Below are 13,591 nucleotides of genomic sequence, written 5' to 3'. Positions count from 1 at the left end.
AAGTTAGGATAAAGTGAACATAATAATTGGTGGCCTTTCTTAAAGGTGTTCAAAAAGAAGAAGGTGGTGTTCAAGTTTGGATCATGTATCTAGAGCCTCTTGAAGATATTTTGAATGTAAAAAGTTTGCATCTTGCCTATCATCCTTGCTAGTTGAGTTAAGTTTTTCTAGATTCCATTTGTGAGTCCATAAATCATCTCTTGTGAGTTTGGGCAACTCTAGAGGTTAGGAAGGCTAGATATGGGACTCTTGGACTTGTTTATTGTATAAAAATGCAATCTTGATGTCTTTTATGGTTTCATTCATGAGTTAATACCTTTGGAAAGGTCTTAATGAGGAAGAATGAGTTGTTGGTACTTTTCATAGCATGCAAAGGCATAAAGTTGCCAACTTTATGCCTTAGAATCATTTAATCGACCAAGATCTGGAATTTGAGTGTTGAGCCTGCATGCATTAAGCACTTAATGGATTTTGTGCATGAGATGTTTGTACACTAGGCGTACTATGTAGTACGTTGCACGTACAACCCTTTTGCCCAATACTCTAAGCGTACAGAAAAGGTACATTGGGTGTACGCTCTCAGGAAGACTTGGGCCTTAGTGGACTTCAAGCCTTTGAGCCCTAATGGTTTTGGACTGGACTTGCTGGTGTTTGGACCTGAAAGTATCTTTGGACCAATGTTGATATGGTTAGGCCTATTGGGCGTTGTGGCCCAATATAGAAATGGACTTCACATTTGTGGGCCTCAGGTTGGGTCATTTCTTGGACTAAGTTGTTGTGAACCTTCATGGGCCAACTGGAAACAAGTTTATGAACTAAGGCAATTATTAGGGCCTTAGGATAAGGCCCCTTGGAAAGATTTGGGCAATTAGTGGGCTATATGTGGGTTTTGATGATTATGGGTTAATGAGACATTAGAATGCCCCAGTGTTTGGACTAGAAAGAATGGTTGGGCCTTAAGGTAAGGCCCATGTGGAGGTTTGGGCCCAATTTGGAAAATTGGGCCATTGATTGAATAAGTGGCCTTTGGGCCTTTCAGATTATAGTTTGGGCCATAGTTTTGGAAAAGGATAGGTTAGGGGTAAAATGGTATTTTTACCCTGGGTATGAAGTTATATTTATGGATTAGAACCCAATTGCTAATTAGGGTGTCTTTTGGTATTGTTAGCTCGAGAAGTTGTCAGGGCAATAACTAGGGATTTCTTTCAGAAAGCTTCTGCATTCGAGGTGAGTCTCATCACTATATCCGTGGGTCGAAGGAACCAATGCCGACTTATTATGTGTTATGTGGTAGGCTAGTTGTTTTTATGATATGTGGTATGATAGTTGTCTCTGTGATGCTTGCATGGAAGACCCGAGGGGAGCCCGTGGCATTTGGATATCAGACCATGGGGGGAGCCCATTACATTCCAGGTAAAGACCATGGGGGAACCCATGAAATATAAGATAAATACCATAGGGGAGCCCATGGCAACTATATGTACGTTGCTTGATATTATGTGGTTGTATATTGTGTGGTATTTTGGGAAACTTACTAAGCTTTGTGCTTACGGTTTTCAGTTATGTTTCAGGCACTCTGATTTTCATATGGAAGGGCTCTGGATGATTGCTGAGCACACACTGCATGTTTCTGTTTTCTGTGAAACACTCTGATTGACAATGCTATGTTAAAAATTATTTTACCTTGGTTTTTATGGGAAAGGCATGTACTAACTATTTATTAATCTAAAAAAAATAAACAAAATTTAAGTCATGTTTTTTGGGGCGTTACATGGTTACATCTTAAATGGTATGTTTGACTCTTTCTTTGATATCTATCAAAATCAAGAATCTACAAAAGATCTATTGGATGCCCTTGAAACCAAAGAAATGACAGAGATGCCTCAAGTAAGAAATTCCTTGTTAGTAATTTTAATAATTACAAGATGGTGGATTCAAGGCCTGCCACGGAGCAATATAATGAATTCATGAGGATTTTGGGACAATTTGAACAACACAAAATGCAAAGGATGAATCCATTTATGTTTCAAGTGTTATTAACAAATTGCCCCAATCCTGGAAAGACATTAAACACACACCGAAACACCAAAAATAAGAGTTGTCTCTAGTACAACTTGGAGTCACTTGAGAATTGAAGAGGATCTTCGGGCTTAAGAAAGTGGAAAGGGAAAAGAAAAGGAAGTTCCTGGATCTTCAATGAACATGGTTGAAGATGACAAACATCAGAAAAATAACAAAGGAAAAAGGAAAAAAAAAAAAGATGTCTATCACAAAGTTTCAAACAAGAAAGCAAGACATATATGTTGGAATTGCAACAAACCTGGTCACATGAAATGATATTGTCGTTCAAAGAAGAACGAAAATGGTGCAAGTGCTTATAGACAAGGATCTAATGATCGAGGTCCAAAACCAAAAGGTTAAAATTTTATTTTTGAAATTACAACTATTGATGTTATATATCATGTAACACTTATTCCTAAATCAATTTATGTTCAAGACAATGATCATGCATAGTAGATAGACTCAGGGGCGACGATTAAAGTTTGTAAAGATCACTCTTGGTTCAAGAATTATGAAGTAGTTAATAATGGATACATTTTGTACATGGGAGACCATAACAAAGAACCTATTGTGGGTCGTGGTTGTGTTTCTTTATGTTTTAGTTCTGGAAAAACTCTTATTCTTAAGAATGTTATTCATGTTCTTATAAAGATGAAATGAACACTCTTGGTCAATCTATCAATAGTGACCCAAATAGAATCATCCCCATGTGTCGTACTCATCTCATCCCACTTCCATATGGGAATGGGCAACTGTTGCATTTTGTCGTGGGGTCTCTGATGTGTTTATTTTTTTGATCACTTATCTTCCTAATAAATAGTTAAGTATTTGAAGTTTCTTCTCTCGGTATAATCTATCATTTTTATCATCCTACTATGTATATTAGATAATGAATTCACAAAAAAAAAAAAAAAAAAAAAAAAAAAGGTAGCTAGCCACACACCATGTTAGTATCTAACATTTTATTTAAATAAACAAAACGATGTTTGTATATATGATTTTTTTAGTTTGATTTCAATAATAATAAAATGATGTTTAACATAAATCCACTAAACATAAAAAACATGTTGCATATTGCACCATAGAAAATTAATCATACATAATTTCAAACCTAGCGATACAGATACAAGTTTGGGAAATGTTGAAATTGTTGAGTACTTGTTTAGCTTCCATCATACCAACATCATAGTAAAGATGAAATAATTCAATGCAACTTTCAAGTAAGTCGATGTCATTGTCGGTCAATGTAATTCACTATTATAGTGTTGGAAGAGACATTGCAACTTCAATTATGTCATTCAAATTTTCAAACTCTCAAATCTTTAGACATGGTAAGTAAGACCTATGTTATATATTATGTCCTCGATTTTAAGGACAATAATGGGATCTATAAGGTAAACATGAAGCCTTGCAAATGTTTAAAGCGGAAAATAAAATTCAGGGCAGTTTTATGAACCATATTACATTGCTCGGCCTTCAAGCATGTCATTTCAGTTTCTAATGATGATGGTTACATAACTTGGATGACACCAATTTTGTTGATTGGTGTCCAAGTGGGATTTTGTTGAGAACTAGAGTTTGATCTAAATGTAAAGACAAAGTTGTTGCAACTTTGGCTAAGGGGGAAGCCTACTGAAAGTGCAATCTTGGGTTCAACCAAGAGAGCAGTCTCAAATTCGGTGATAGGAAAAGCTAACAAGAAGAAGCAAAGTCTCAACTTTGGTTAAGAGCAAAGTTTTAGAGTAGATTTTAGTAGAAACGAAGGTTGAGCTTATTTAAGAACGAAGCTTTAGTCGGAAGCGAGTAAATGCAAGCCATCTTGAAAATTGTTAAATGGAAGGTTTGTTTGTCAACGTGCTTTAGTCCCTCTTATTTCCTAACATCAACTTGGTTTAACAAAACTCTAATGAATGCAACCCATCTTGAAAATTAAATCAAGAAATTAAGTCTGAGTAAGGGCTCTCAACAATATTATTTCGTCTAATCATCAACTATGGTATTTCTGATATTTCGAACGAAAATGAAGTAGCAAATTATTGAGACAATATTCGAAAGCTTATTTAGAACATGATACAATACAAATAAATGATTTGTTTAAACCAAACACACACAATAAAAAAACTTCAACCATTTACAAATGAATAACAAATACGAACTTTAGTTTTCATTTTGATGAGATACACAATACAACATATTAGCTTACCTTACAACATTTACTTGTTGTAATGTAATTGCTTTCGATAACCGATTGATACTCTATTCGTTGCATTATCTTTTTATCGATGAATGTAAAGGAGGATTGCTTACAAATTTGAATGAACCATTTTGGGAAATGAGCCACACGTATTTACGGTAATTGTTTCAGTGACATTATTAAAAATTGTTTCAGTGACATTATTAAAATTTTTGGATGAGGAAGAAATGATAATATATATATATATATATATATATATATATATATATATATATATATATATATATATATATATATATATATAATCTTTTGGTACAAAAAACAAATCTACGAATTAGCAAGTGAAAATTTTCTCGATTATCCTTATTATATAAAATTCCTAAAAAAAACGATTATCTCTATTTTATGAATAGTTCTAGTTAACATTTTAATGTTTTATGACATAATTGGACTATATTGTTTATACAAGAAAAGGGGAAAAAATAAAAACCCAAAACACGTTTCCGCCAAGCGATCACATTGCCGCATCACCATGATCGGCTGCTGGACCCCACCCCCAATAAGATACAATCTCCTCGTGAAAACCACATCCAACAGCCCCTCAACGATCCACCACCACCACGAGAACTAACTCGTCTTTTTCTCTGATTTCATCTTCAGTAATCATCGTGTTTGTGAAAAAAACTGATTAGGGTTTGAGCTGGGGGGATAAAGCCTAAAGTTATGTTGAGTGGCGGAGGTGGAGGAACCTTTTATTGGGTTCGAAATGAGGAGGAGGCGTCATCTGCATCGAAACTCGAAGGAATCGTTGTAATTTTTGCTTGGGGTTCGCTTGACGAGTGTCGCTTGAAGAATTATGTCGATCTGTATTCGTCTATTGGTTGGAACTCTCTTGTTGTTCTTTCCGATTTTCTCAACCCGTAAGTTCATCTGTACTCAATTAGGAGTTCTGTATGTGATATGATACATCTGTTTAAGTATTTAAACTGTCGAAAACGTTCTGAAATTGTTCTTCGAGTACTGTGTTGTGGCCTTGTGGGACAAGCTAAAAGTTGAGTATCCTGTAATAATATATAAGCTATAAAACTGTAGGTTTTGATTGGGGATTTCATATATTCTGGAATGTTAAAAGTATAAAGAACATATGCCGGGAGATTCAAAGGATCCAAGTAATTCGCCTTTTTTTTTGCGCGAAATTTGATGAATAATTGAATATAAGACTATAAGAGTATTAAATCGACATCAAAAAAGGGTTTGATCATTCCTCAGATTTTAGGTTTAAGAGCATCATAGTAATTGTGAAATATGTTGTTGCTTGATTGATCTTTTAGGATAAAAAAAAATAGTTCTTTGTGGGCATCTATCACATACTTATGCATATGATGCAACGATTTCTTCACATGAATGGCATATGAGACACCATAATCATGCTTGTAATTATATATCTTGTTCAACAATTATTTTAAATTCCTGATTTCACATGATATTTACAGATTTTTTCCTGAGAAAGCCACAGCACTTGCTTTTTCCATTCTCAATGAGCTTTTAGAGGTCAGTTATTATCCATTAAAATATGTAAACTCTAATATTTCTCTTAACATTTTCCAATTGAGAATTCCAAAATTAAAGTACTAAAAAAATATATGTCTATTTGTGAATGTAGGATTTAAGATCTAGACCATGTCCTTTAGTCCTTGCATCATTTTCCGGTGGTTCACAAGCTTGTATGTATAAGCTTCTTCAGGTAAATTTAATATCATTAAACTTAATTTAAACAATTTAAATATATTAAATTATTCATATCTGATCATTATACATATGTTACAGATTATCGAAGGAACATGTGAAGCACATCTCAATATGGTATTGAATGTTAAATCTGTATGTTTTTGTTTTTTAATATTAATGACATTTTCATTTTCTAAATATGTATATTTTTTTTATGAAGGATGATAGTCGATTAATCATGACATGTATCTCTGGTCAAATGTTTGACTCTGGTCCGGTCAACGTAACCGGTGATTTGGGTGCCCGATTTGCCCTTCATTCCTCCATTCTTGGATCATCAAAATTAGTATCTTTATTTGCAAAAGGTGTCACTTCTGGATTGGATGCTTTATTTCTCACAAGATTCGGGTCCCACAGATCTGAATACTGGCAAACATTATACTCCTCTGTTGTAAGTTTTTCAAATTATAACAATCTTTATCCCATTTTAGATATTTTTAATGTTCCTTTTTACAATTTGGTTTAAAAAATTAGGGTTTGGGCGCCCCATTTCTCATATTATGTTCAGAAAATGACGATCTTGCCCCTTATCCCGTTATCTGCTCTTTCGCTCAACGGGTACAAGGTTTAGGTGGACATGTGAGATTTGTTGGATGGAAAGATTCTCCTCATGTAGGTTAGTAGCTTATCAGCTACCAGCTAGCTTATCAGCTATCTGCAAAACATTTTAAATATTGAGTATTAATTTATTGTTTTAATATTTTTTTTTTGTTGACAGGTCACTATGAGCATAATCCGATACAATATAGGACAGCTGTCACCGAGTTTCTTGATGATTCGGTTTCAATATTCAACAAAAAGCTTCAAAAGCTTTTTGAAAGAAATGGAATGGAGGGAATGCATGACAAAATATGTGAATTAATTTGTGACCTTCAAAATGCGGCGGTTGACTCAAATCAAAGCCTTAGAAGGGTGGCAGTGGGACCCACTGACCATTTCTTTTTACCAAGTTCTTTGGAGTATCAAAGTAAAGAATCAGGATCTTTACAAGATGAACAAAAGGAAAGAAGAAATGGTAATGGTGGTGGTGTCCACGTGGCAAGTCCTCCATGTTTGAATCCTCATAGTGTTCTTGGTCGAGTGCTTTTTGATGCTTGTGTTCCTAAGAATATTGAAGGGTGGGATATTAAGTTTGATGGGAGGACATCATTTGGATCTGGTCGTAAGAGGTTGTCTTTAAATGGGTTGAAACGAATAAGGTCGAGATTGTAAAATGGTATACATGAGAGAGATTTGTATAATAATATATATATATATAATAATAATAGTAATATAACAATAAAAATGTATATATTGATTTTGCACGAAATGTATATAGGTAGGATGAATGTAGAGGGTATGGTATGTTTATGGAGATGTGTTTTGTAATAGATTTGTTTGTTTTGGTATATGAGAAGTATAAGACGTTAGAAACATGTTACGAAAATATAAATAATTATTAAGGAAAAGTGTTGTTTGATGGTTCGTATAACTAAAATCTTTATTAGGTTCAAGGGGAATACATGATACAAAACGGATTACTAAGATTGAAGAAAAAGAAAACTTACAATCTGGATTTATCTATCAAATTGAAAAGTTCTAAAGGCTTGAAATTCAAAATGAAAAAAAAAAATGGGAAACTTAAAAAAAAAAAAAAAAAAAAAGGGCAATGATCATGATTTTTCTAGAATGACTTACTCTATGTGTATCACTTTTTTTGGACGGTTCATGCAAGAAAGTACAAAGAAGTTATAATTATGTATGCTAGGTAAGTCTGTATTATCTGGGATAACTACTATTGCTAATGATGAAGACCGTGCTGGTTTTATTTTTGATGCTTATGGAACCGATGATATGATTTCCCTATGTATGGACCATAATGGTGAAAGAATAGAGGATTGGTTTGTTTCTGAGATAGAAGAAGATGGCGACGATTCATGTATTGATGGTGGAGAAAATGAATTGAAAATGTATAACCTTGGAGATGTGGATGTCGAACTTAATGGTCATCGTGAACATAACAAAGGGTGATGAGTTTTTTAGTAAATTATATGATGAAGAGGAGGAAGCAAATGATAACAACAAAGATGATGATGATGATGATGATGAGCGTGATGTGTTTGCCATGAATTAAGAACATTCTATTTTTGAGTCAACACCATGGAAGATACACTACTCAATACTTGGTATGAGATTTCAAGATCCAATTCAATTAAAATCTATGTTAAGTGACTATGTTGTTGCCAATGGGTACCAACTTTGCTTTGAGAAAAATGATAAGAAAAGATTGTTGGTTAAGTGTTGTAAAGGTGAGTGCACATTCTAATTGTGGACATCTTGGATGAGTGATAAAGAAAGCTTCCAAATCAAGTCTTTAAATCCAAATCACAACTCTACAAGGAACTACAAGTTAGGATCAATGGTCCCTTATGCTTGGATAGGGAGTCATTATACAAGATAAATCTCACTTAGACAAAAAATGAGTGTTATGAAGCTAAGATTAACAGTGACAAAGAAGTTTGGTATTTATGTAAGTATTGATCAATGTAGGAAAGCTCAGAAATATGCATTGCAACTAATAAATGATACCTTTGTTGAGCACTATGTAAAGTTGTGGTCATATGCAGAAGAGATTAGGAGATCAAATAAAGGGTCCACTGTGAAGCTTGATATAAACTATGTTCCAAATAAGAAGAACTACTTTAGAAAGTTCTATGGTTGCTTGGATGGATTAAAGAAGGGATGGAAGGAGGGGTGTAGGAAGATAACAGGTCTAAATAGTTGTTTCCTTAAAGTGTTGTTGGAAGGGATGTAAACAATGAAATTTATTCCATTGCATTAGCAATAGTTTGTGTGGAGAATAAGGAAAATTAGAAGTGATTTTTGGATCTAATATCTGATCAACAAAAATGTAATTTACTTCTTTGTACTATATTTCCCATACACCACCGGCATACATAATACATAGTCTAATTGAGGGTCTAATATCTAACATTTTAATACAGGATCTAATTGAGGCTATGAAAGAACTAATTCCATATGCAAAACACATGCAGTGTGTTAAACATATTAGCCAAAACTTGAAAAAAAAAGTTTAGTGGTACCCATTATGAAACCATATTCTAGAAGGCTTCTAAAGCATAACTAAAGAAGATTTTAAAGTTGCAGTGAAGGAGACTGAGGTTATAAACCCAAGTGCTCAAGACTTAAGCACTAAGCAATTGAGGCTGCAGGGGCCATAAGCATGAACAGCTCCGAAAGTGCTCAAGACTTAAGCACTAAGCAATTGAGGCTGCAGGGGTCATAAGCATGAACAGCTCCGAACAGCTCCGAACACCTCATTAATGATTGTTTTATGATAGATTTCGTGAAAAATATAAAGAAATCATTCATAAGTATTAAATATGTATCAAAACAACAAGGACTTATTTTGCAACAAAAAAAATTATATTAATGACTAACTGTGCAAAAACAATATTAAAGACTAAATGTATACAAAGTGAAAAATATATTACTCTGTTAAGTTATTTTTCTGCTTACGTGGAGTAATCGGTCATAATGACCGAATCTGTACAGTTAAATAAGTTAAGGGGACAAGGGCGGAATACAAGTATGAAACTAAAGGTGGCCAGATGAAAACTTCAAAACAAACATAAAGTAAATTCTTATTGGATCAATTATCATTAACTCGCACACAATGAGGGCTGTTAGGTATGCGCAACGCCCATAGGTGTTTTTAGGAGAAAAAAAAAAACGATGTTTTTATAATGTTATGGTGGTAACGGGAAGCAACAAGTAGATTTATAATGCGCAAAAACAGTAAAATGGACGATGTTTGTGCTGTCATAATGCGCAAAAATGCCTCGGTGGGTGTTACCCATACCTAACAGTCTTAGGGTTGTTTTCATCCAAAACAATTTACAATGGCTTAGGAAGACTTATATGTCTTTTAAGTAATCTCCTCAACAATAGATTGTTTTCATGTTAATATGTATAACATAATTAAATCAACTAACAATTTAAATAAAAAATAAAATAACTAATAACTAATAGATTTCATTGAACAACTAATCGCTAACAAAATAAAAAGATGTTAAAATAATAATATAACAAATTATCGGTTAACCAATATATTTTCAATACTAATAATAGTATACAAGTGAATGTTTTTTTGGTAGCCTTTTAGTATTGCAACTTTAGATTCATCTTAAATAATTAAAAATTAAAATGTTTTTGGAAAATAACAAATAATGATTAAAAGCCATATATAAACAAAATAAAAATAATTAAAAACAAATAAAATAAGAATTAATAAAATAAGGCAAGTATTTTTTTTTCAGTAAAGTCACAAGCAAAATATATGTAATTTTTGACATTTCATCTCAAAAGTATTTTGCAGAAGAGAGATTACTCTTTTTCACGATCGCATCTATAGCATTGGTTTTAGAAACAAATTAAAAGATGGATTATTTCATGTCCGTCGCACTAGTCAAAGAAAAAGCTAACGAAATATTTTTTCTTCCTTATTTTTTCTGCGTTTTGAACAAAAGAAGATAATAAAGATGGTGAAGAGGACCGTCGATGATTGATGAGACTTCGAGAAGAACTGGTTTACTGGGTAGTCTGGTGGTGAGCTGCCGTAGAGTGGTATGTCGGTATCTTTTTAGGGTTTTTGTAATTTTTTTTTTAAGATTAAGTTATCATGTTTCAAAATAGATATCTATATTGGTTTTTGGGATATATATATATATATATATATATATATATATATATATATATATATATATATATATATATATATATATATATATATATATATATATATATATATATTACAAACTCAATATTTCAATTTTTCACAGATTAAACCGGGTACTATATTAATGTTAAAAAGCCAAAAAATCGGAGGGGTCATGACCCCTTCTTGCCCCAATAGAATTCCACCAATGGAAGAAGCCAAAAAAAAAACTTAGTGACTATATATCTGCAAATCAAATAATATATAACGGTTTTAAATCATTATTCCATTCTAAAACCATGGAGACCAACCACATCAATTTTCTAAAACTTGGACTAAACTTGCAAATATATTCTAACCAAAAGGAGCAAAAGTGTAATTCACTCTAAAAAAACATTCATTTGTGAACAGTTTTGAAGGGATTATCCTCGTTCAAAATTTGGCTCCAAAATCAACGCTTCATCTCCCAAGACAGTGTGCGTAAAATGCTCTGAAAGCACCAAAACCCCATCACTTCTCACCTTTTGAAAACCCTTCAACAAATTTCCATTTTCATTCCCTTCCTTCTTTTTCAAATCGAACGTTAAAGTTTTCTTCCTATCTATCCACCTCTTTCACCTCCTTCTCCTTCACATCAAATTCATTTCCGCCTGTTTTTGTTGTGCTTCAAGAACAAGTTAATGGCGATTGCTCCCCAGTCTAAACCCACTAACACAAGCCCTCTGACTTCATCCAAGGTATATCTCTCTCAAAAAATTGTAACCTGTTTTGTTGTGCTTCAAGTGCTTATGTTTGTAATGGAAACAGAGAAAGACAATGGGGATTAAGAAAAAGGTTTTACAGAAAAAGGCTAAGCAAAAGGTGAAGACTGTGAGACCCTTTTATTTTTCTATCTTTATCTTCTGTCTGTCAGTCATTTCAGCGAACACCCTTCGTGCATTCTGAAAACTGGGGTTGAAATTTGAAATCCGTCTCCCTCGTGAATAGTTTCCTGATTGATTAGGGTTGAAATTTGAAATCCGTCTCCCTCGTGAATAGTTTCCTGATTGATTACTTCTCTTTGCAGGTGAGTTTCGATCTTCAACAGAACCTATCAGTAAGGTTAGTTCATATTCCACAAATACTCTTCAATTAAGTTAACTCATTCAGCTACTATTTCTCACTATACATTCGATCCATTCTGCAAACACAAAAAGCTATGACCCGAAATCAGCCCATTTGACCCAACCTCCTAATTCTCAATCCAAATCCGCTGCTATGGAGCGAGCTAAAGAAGTCCAAGCAAGCCTCCCATCTGAGTTTCCTAGTTTTGTTAAGCCGATGCTTCCATCACATGTTACTGGTGGCTTTTGGCTTGTAAGTGATCAAAACACAGTCGTTTTCTAGCTGTGTGTATCTTATTTCGACTACACATTGACACAAGAACACAAAATTGAAACTCCCTTTCTTTTTTCCAGGGTTTTCCGAAGAAATTCTGTGATGTCCATATGCCAAAACATGATGAAACAGTTGTGTTGGTAGATGAAGATGATCAAGAATTCAACACAAAGTATCTTGTTGACAAGTTTGGATTGAGTGCTGGATGGAGAGGATTCTCCATTGCTCATAAATTGCTTGAAGGAGATGCTCTTATTTTCCAGATGATTAAAAATTGGAAATTTAAGGTATACAATTACAATGATCAAGTGAATGCAATAACTTTCTTTATCTAAAGCTTTTAATTTATCAAATTCATCTGTTTTAGGTCTATATTGCAAGGGTAAATGGTCTAAATGAAATCGATGGAGCTCTTGGCCTTCTAAATTTAGTTCCTTATGGCATGAATTTATGTAAGTTTCTTTCTCTACACATTTTCTTAAGTCAACCATGGTCAAAGCTTATCTTTTCTTTTTTCTTAATAAAGCTCAAATTGAAAGAGAAAGAGATGAAGAAGATATGGATCAAGACAAAAGTTTGGTGGTGTTTAACCAATCAGAAGCCACTGAAGGGTTAAGATTCTCACAATCTGTTGTTGAATTCAAGAACATTAAAAGCATAAAAGATTTCAATATTGTGGTGGATGATTTAGTCATAGATTCTGAAATACCAAAGCATTTTCAAATCAAATACTATGATTTATGTTGTAGTCAAAACATGTATCTTCATGAAAACTTACTAAAAGGTCTGAATGTGAAACTAGCAGTTGGAATAATTCTTGAAACTGTTACTGTTTCTGATGCTATTAAAGCGTGTAAAGTGACTACTACACGTGATGATTTTGAAACATGGGATAAAACTTTGAAGGCATTTGAAGAAGTGGGTATGAAAGTTGGGTTTTTGAGAGGGCGAATTGGGAAACTTTTGGGGTTATTGTTTGAATCAAGTGAGGTTTTGGAAGTGAAGAGGAATGAACAAGTGAAAGCTAAAGAGGAATTAAGGGTTTTTAATGATAAGCTTTTGAGGGTGAAAGAAGTGATCAAGAATCTTGATTTTGAGATTGAAAGTTTGAAGATGAAAGGTGAGAAGCTTGAATTGGTGTTTTGTAAAGAGGCTAATGCACCTTGGTGATGTTTTTAGGGTATGAGCTTTTGTCATGTTTTTGAAGAAAAGGCAATGTGTTTTTGTATTATGTAGGTCATTTGTATATTACAAAAACATCATTTTCAACCGTGACTCTCTTTATTAGAATTCATTCTTTTGCTAAATGAAGCCAAACAACCTATAGAAATGAGAGGAAGTGGGAATCTTATTTTTGGAAAGCTATTTTATATATGTCAAGATTTATGGATATTTTGTGACGAAAACAAAAGTTAGAAGAATACCTATTATGGTATTACCTAGTCTCGACAAAA

At 33.4% G+C, this 13,591-nt stretch overlaps 2 protein-coding genes across 3 annotated transcripts; both read left to right on the top strand.

Annotated features, from left to right (window-relative positions):
• The first annotated feature begins 4,797 nt into the window (after window positions 1-4,797).
• LOC145005585 (peptide methionine sulfoxide reductase (Protein of unknown function DUF829, transmembrane 53)) lies at window positions 4,798-7,458 on the top strand. The gene is made up of 7 exons (XM_078964695.1): window positions 4,798-5,175; window positions 5,749-5,806; window positions 5,919-5,999; window positions 6,083-6,118; window positions 6,204-6,434; window positions 6,518-6,659; window positions 6,762-7,458. The coding sequence occupies exons 1-7, from the start codon at window positions 4,979-4,981 to the stop codon at window positions 7,253-7,255; spliced, it is 1,239 nt and encodes a 412-aa protein (XP_078820821.1). The 5' UTR covers window positions 4,798-4,978; the 3' UTR covers window positions 7,256-7,458.
• Window positions 7,459-11,218: 3,760 nt separating this feature from the next.
• On the top strand, window positions 11,219-13,406 carry LOC145003923 (B3 domain-containing protein Os01g0234100-like). 2 transcript variants are annotated; one of them, XM_078962829.1, is made up of 7 exons: window positions 11,219-11,497; window positions 11,568-11,621; window positions 11,827-11,861; window positions 11,957-12,116; window positions 12,218-12,424; window positions 12,505-12,589; window positions 12,664-13,406. In XM_078962829.1, the coding sequence occupies exons 1-7, from the start codon at window positions 11,441-11,443 to the stop codon at window positions 13,305-13,307; spliced, it is 1,242 nt and encodes a 413-aa protein (XP_078818955.1). In that variant the 5' UTR covers window positions 11,219-11,440; the 3' UTR covers window positions 13,308-13,406. The 2 variants fall into 2 exon arrangements, with proteins under 2 accessions (XP_078818955.1, XP_078818956.1); XM_078962830.1 differs by lacking the exon at window positions 11,568-11,621.
• Window positions 13,407-13,591: the final 185 nt, after the last annotated feature.

This window comes from Lactuca saligna, chromosome 7 (genome assembly GCF_052625555.1).
Source record: "Lactuca saligna cultivar CGN05327 chromosome 7, ASM5262555v1, whole genome shotgun sequence".
NCBI classification, from domain to species: Eukaryota; Viridiplantae; Streptophyta; class Magnoliopsida; order Asterales; family Asteraceae; genus Lactuca; species Lactuca saligna.
The sequence above is the reverse complement of the archived record's forward strand: the minus strand, read 5'-3'. Positions and strand labels throughout refer to the sequence as shown.

Excerpts from the sequence above, each read along its gene's own strand:
- LOC145003923 (XM_078962829.1), top strand. The coding sequence starts at position 11,441 with ATGGCGATTGCTCCCCAGTCTAAACCCACTAACACAAGCCCTCTGACT. Across the intron at positions 11,622-11,826 it reads AGAAAAAGGCTAAGCAAAAG|GTGAGTTTCGATCTTCAACA; the intron begins GTGAAGACTGTG and ends TTCTCTTTGCAG. Across the intron at positions 12,117-12,217 it reads TTACTGGTGGCTTTTGGCTT|GGTTTTCCGAAGAAATTCTG; the intron begins GTAAGTGATCAA and ends TCTTTTTTCCAG.
- LOC145005585 (XM_078964695.1), top strand. The coding sequence starts at position 4,979 with ATGTTGAGTGGCGGAGGTGGAGGAACCTTTTATTGGGTTCGAAATGAG. Across the intron at positions 5,807-5,918 it reads TTCTCAATGAGCTTTTAGAG|GATTTAAGATCTAGACCATG; the intron begins GTCAGTTATTAT and ends TTGTGAATGTAG. Across the intron at positions 6,000-6,082 it reads GTATGTATAAGCTTCTTCAG|ATTATCGAAGGAACATGTGA; the intron begins GTAAATTTAATA and ends CATATGTTACAG.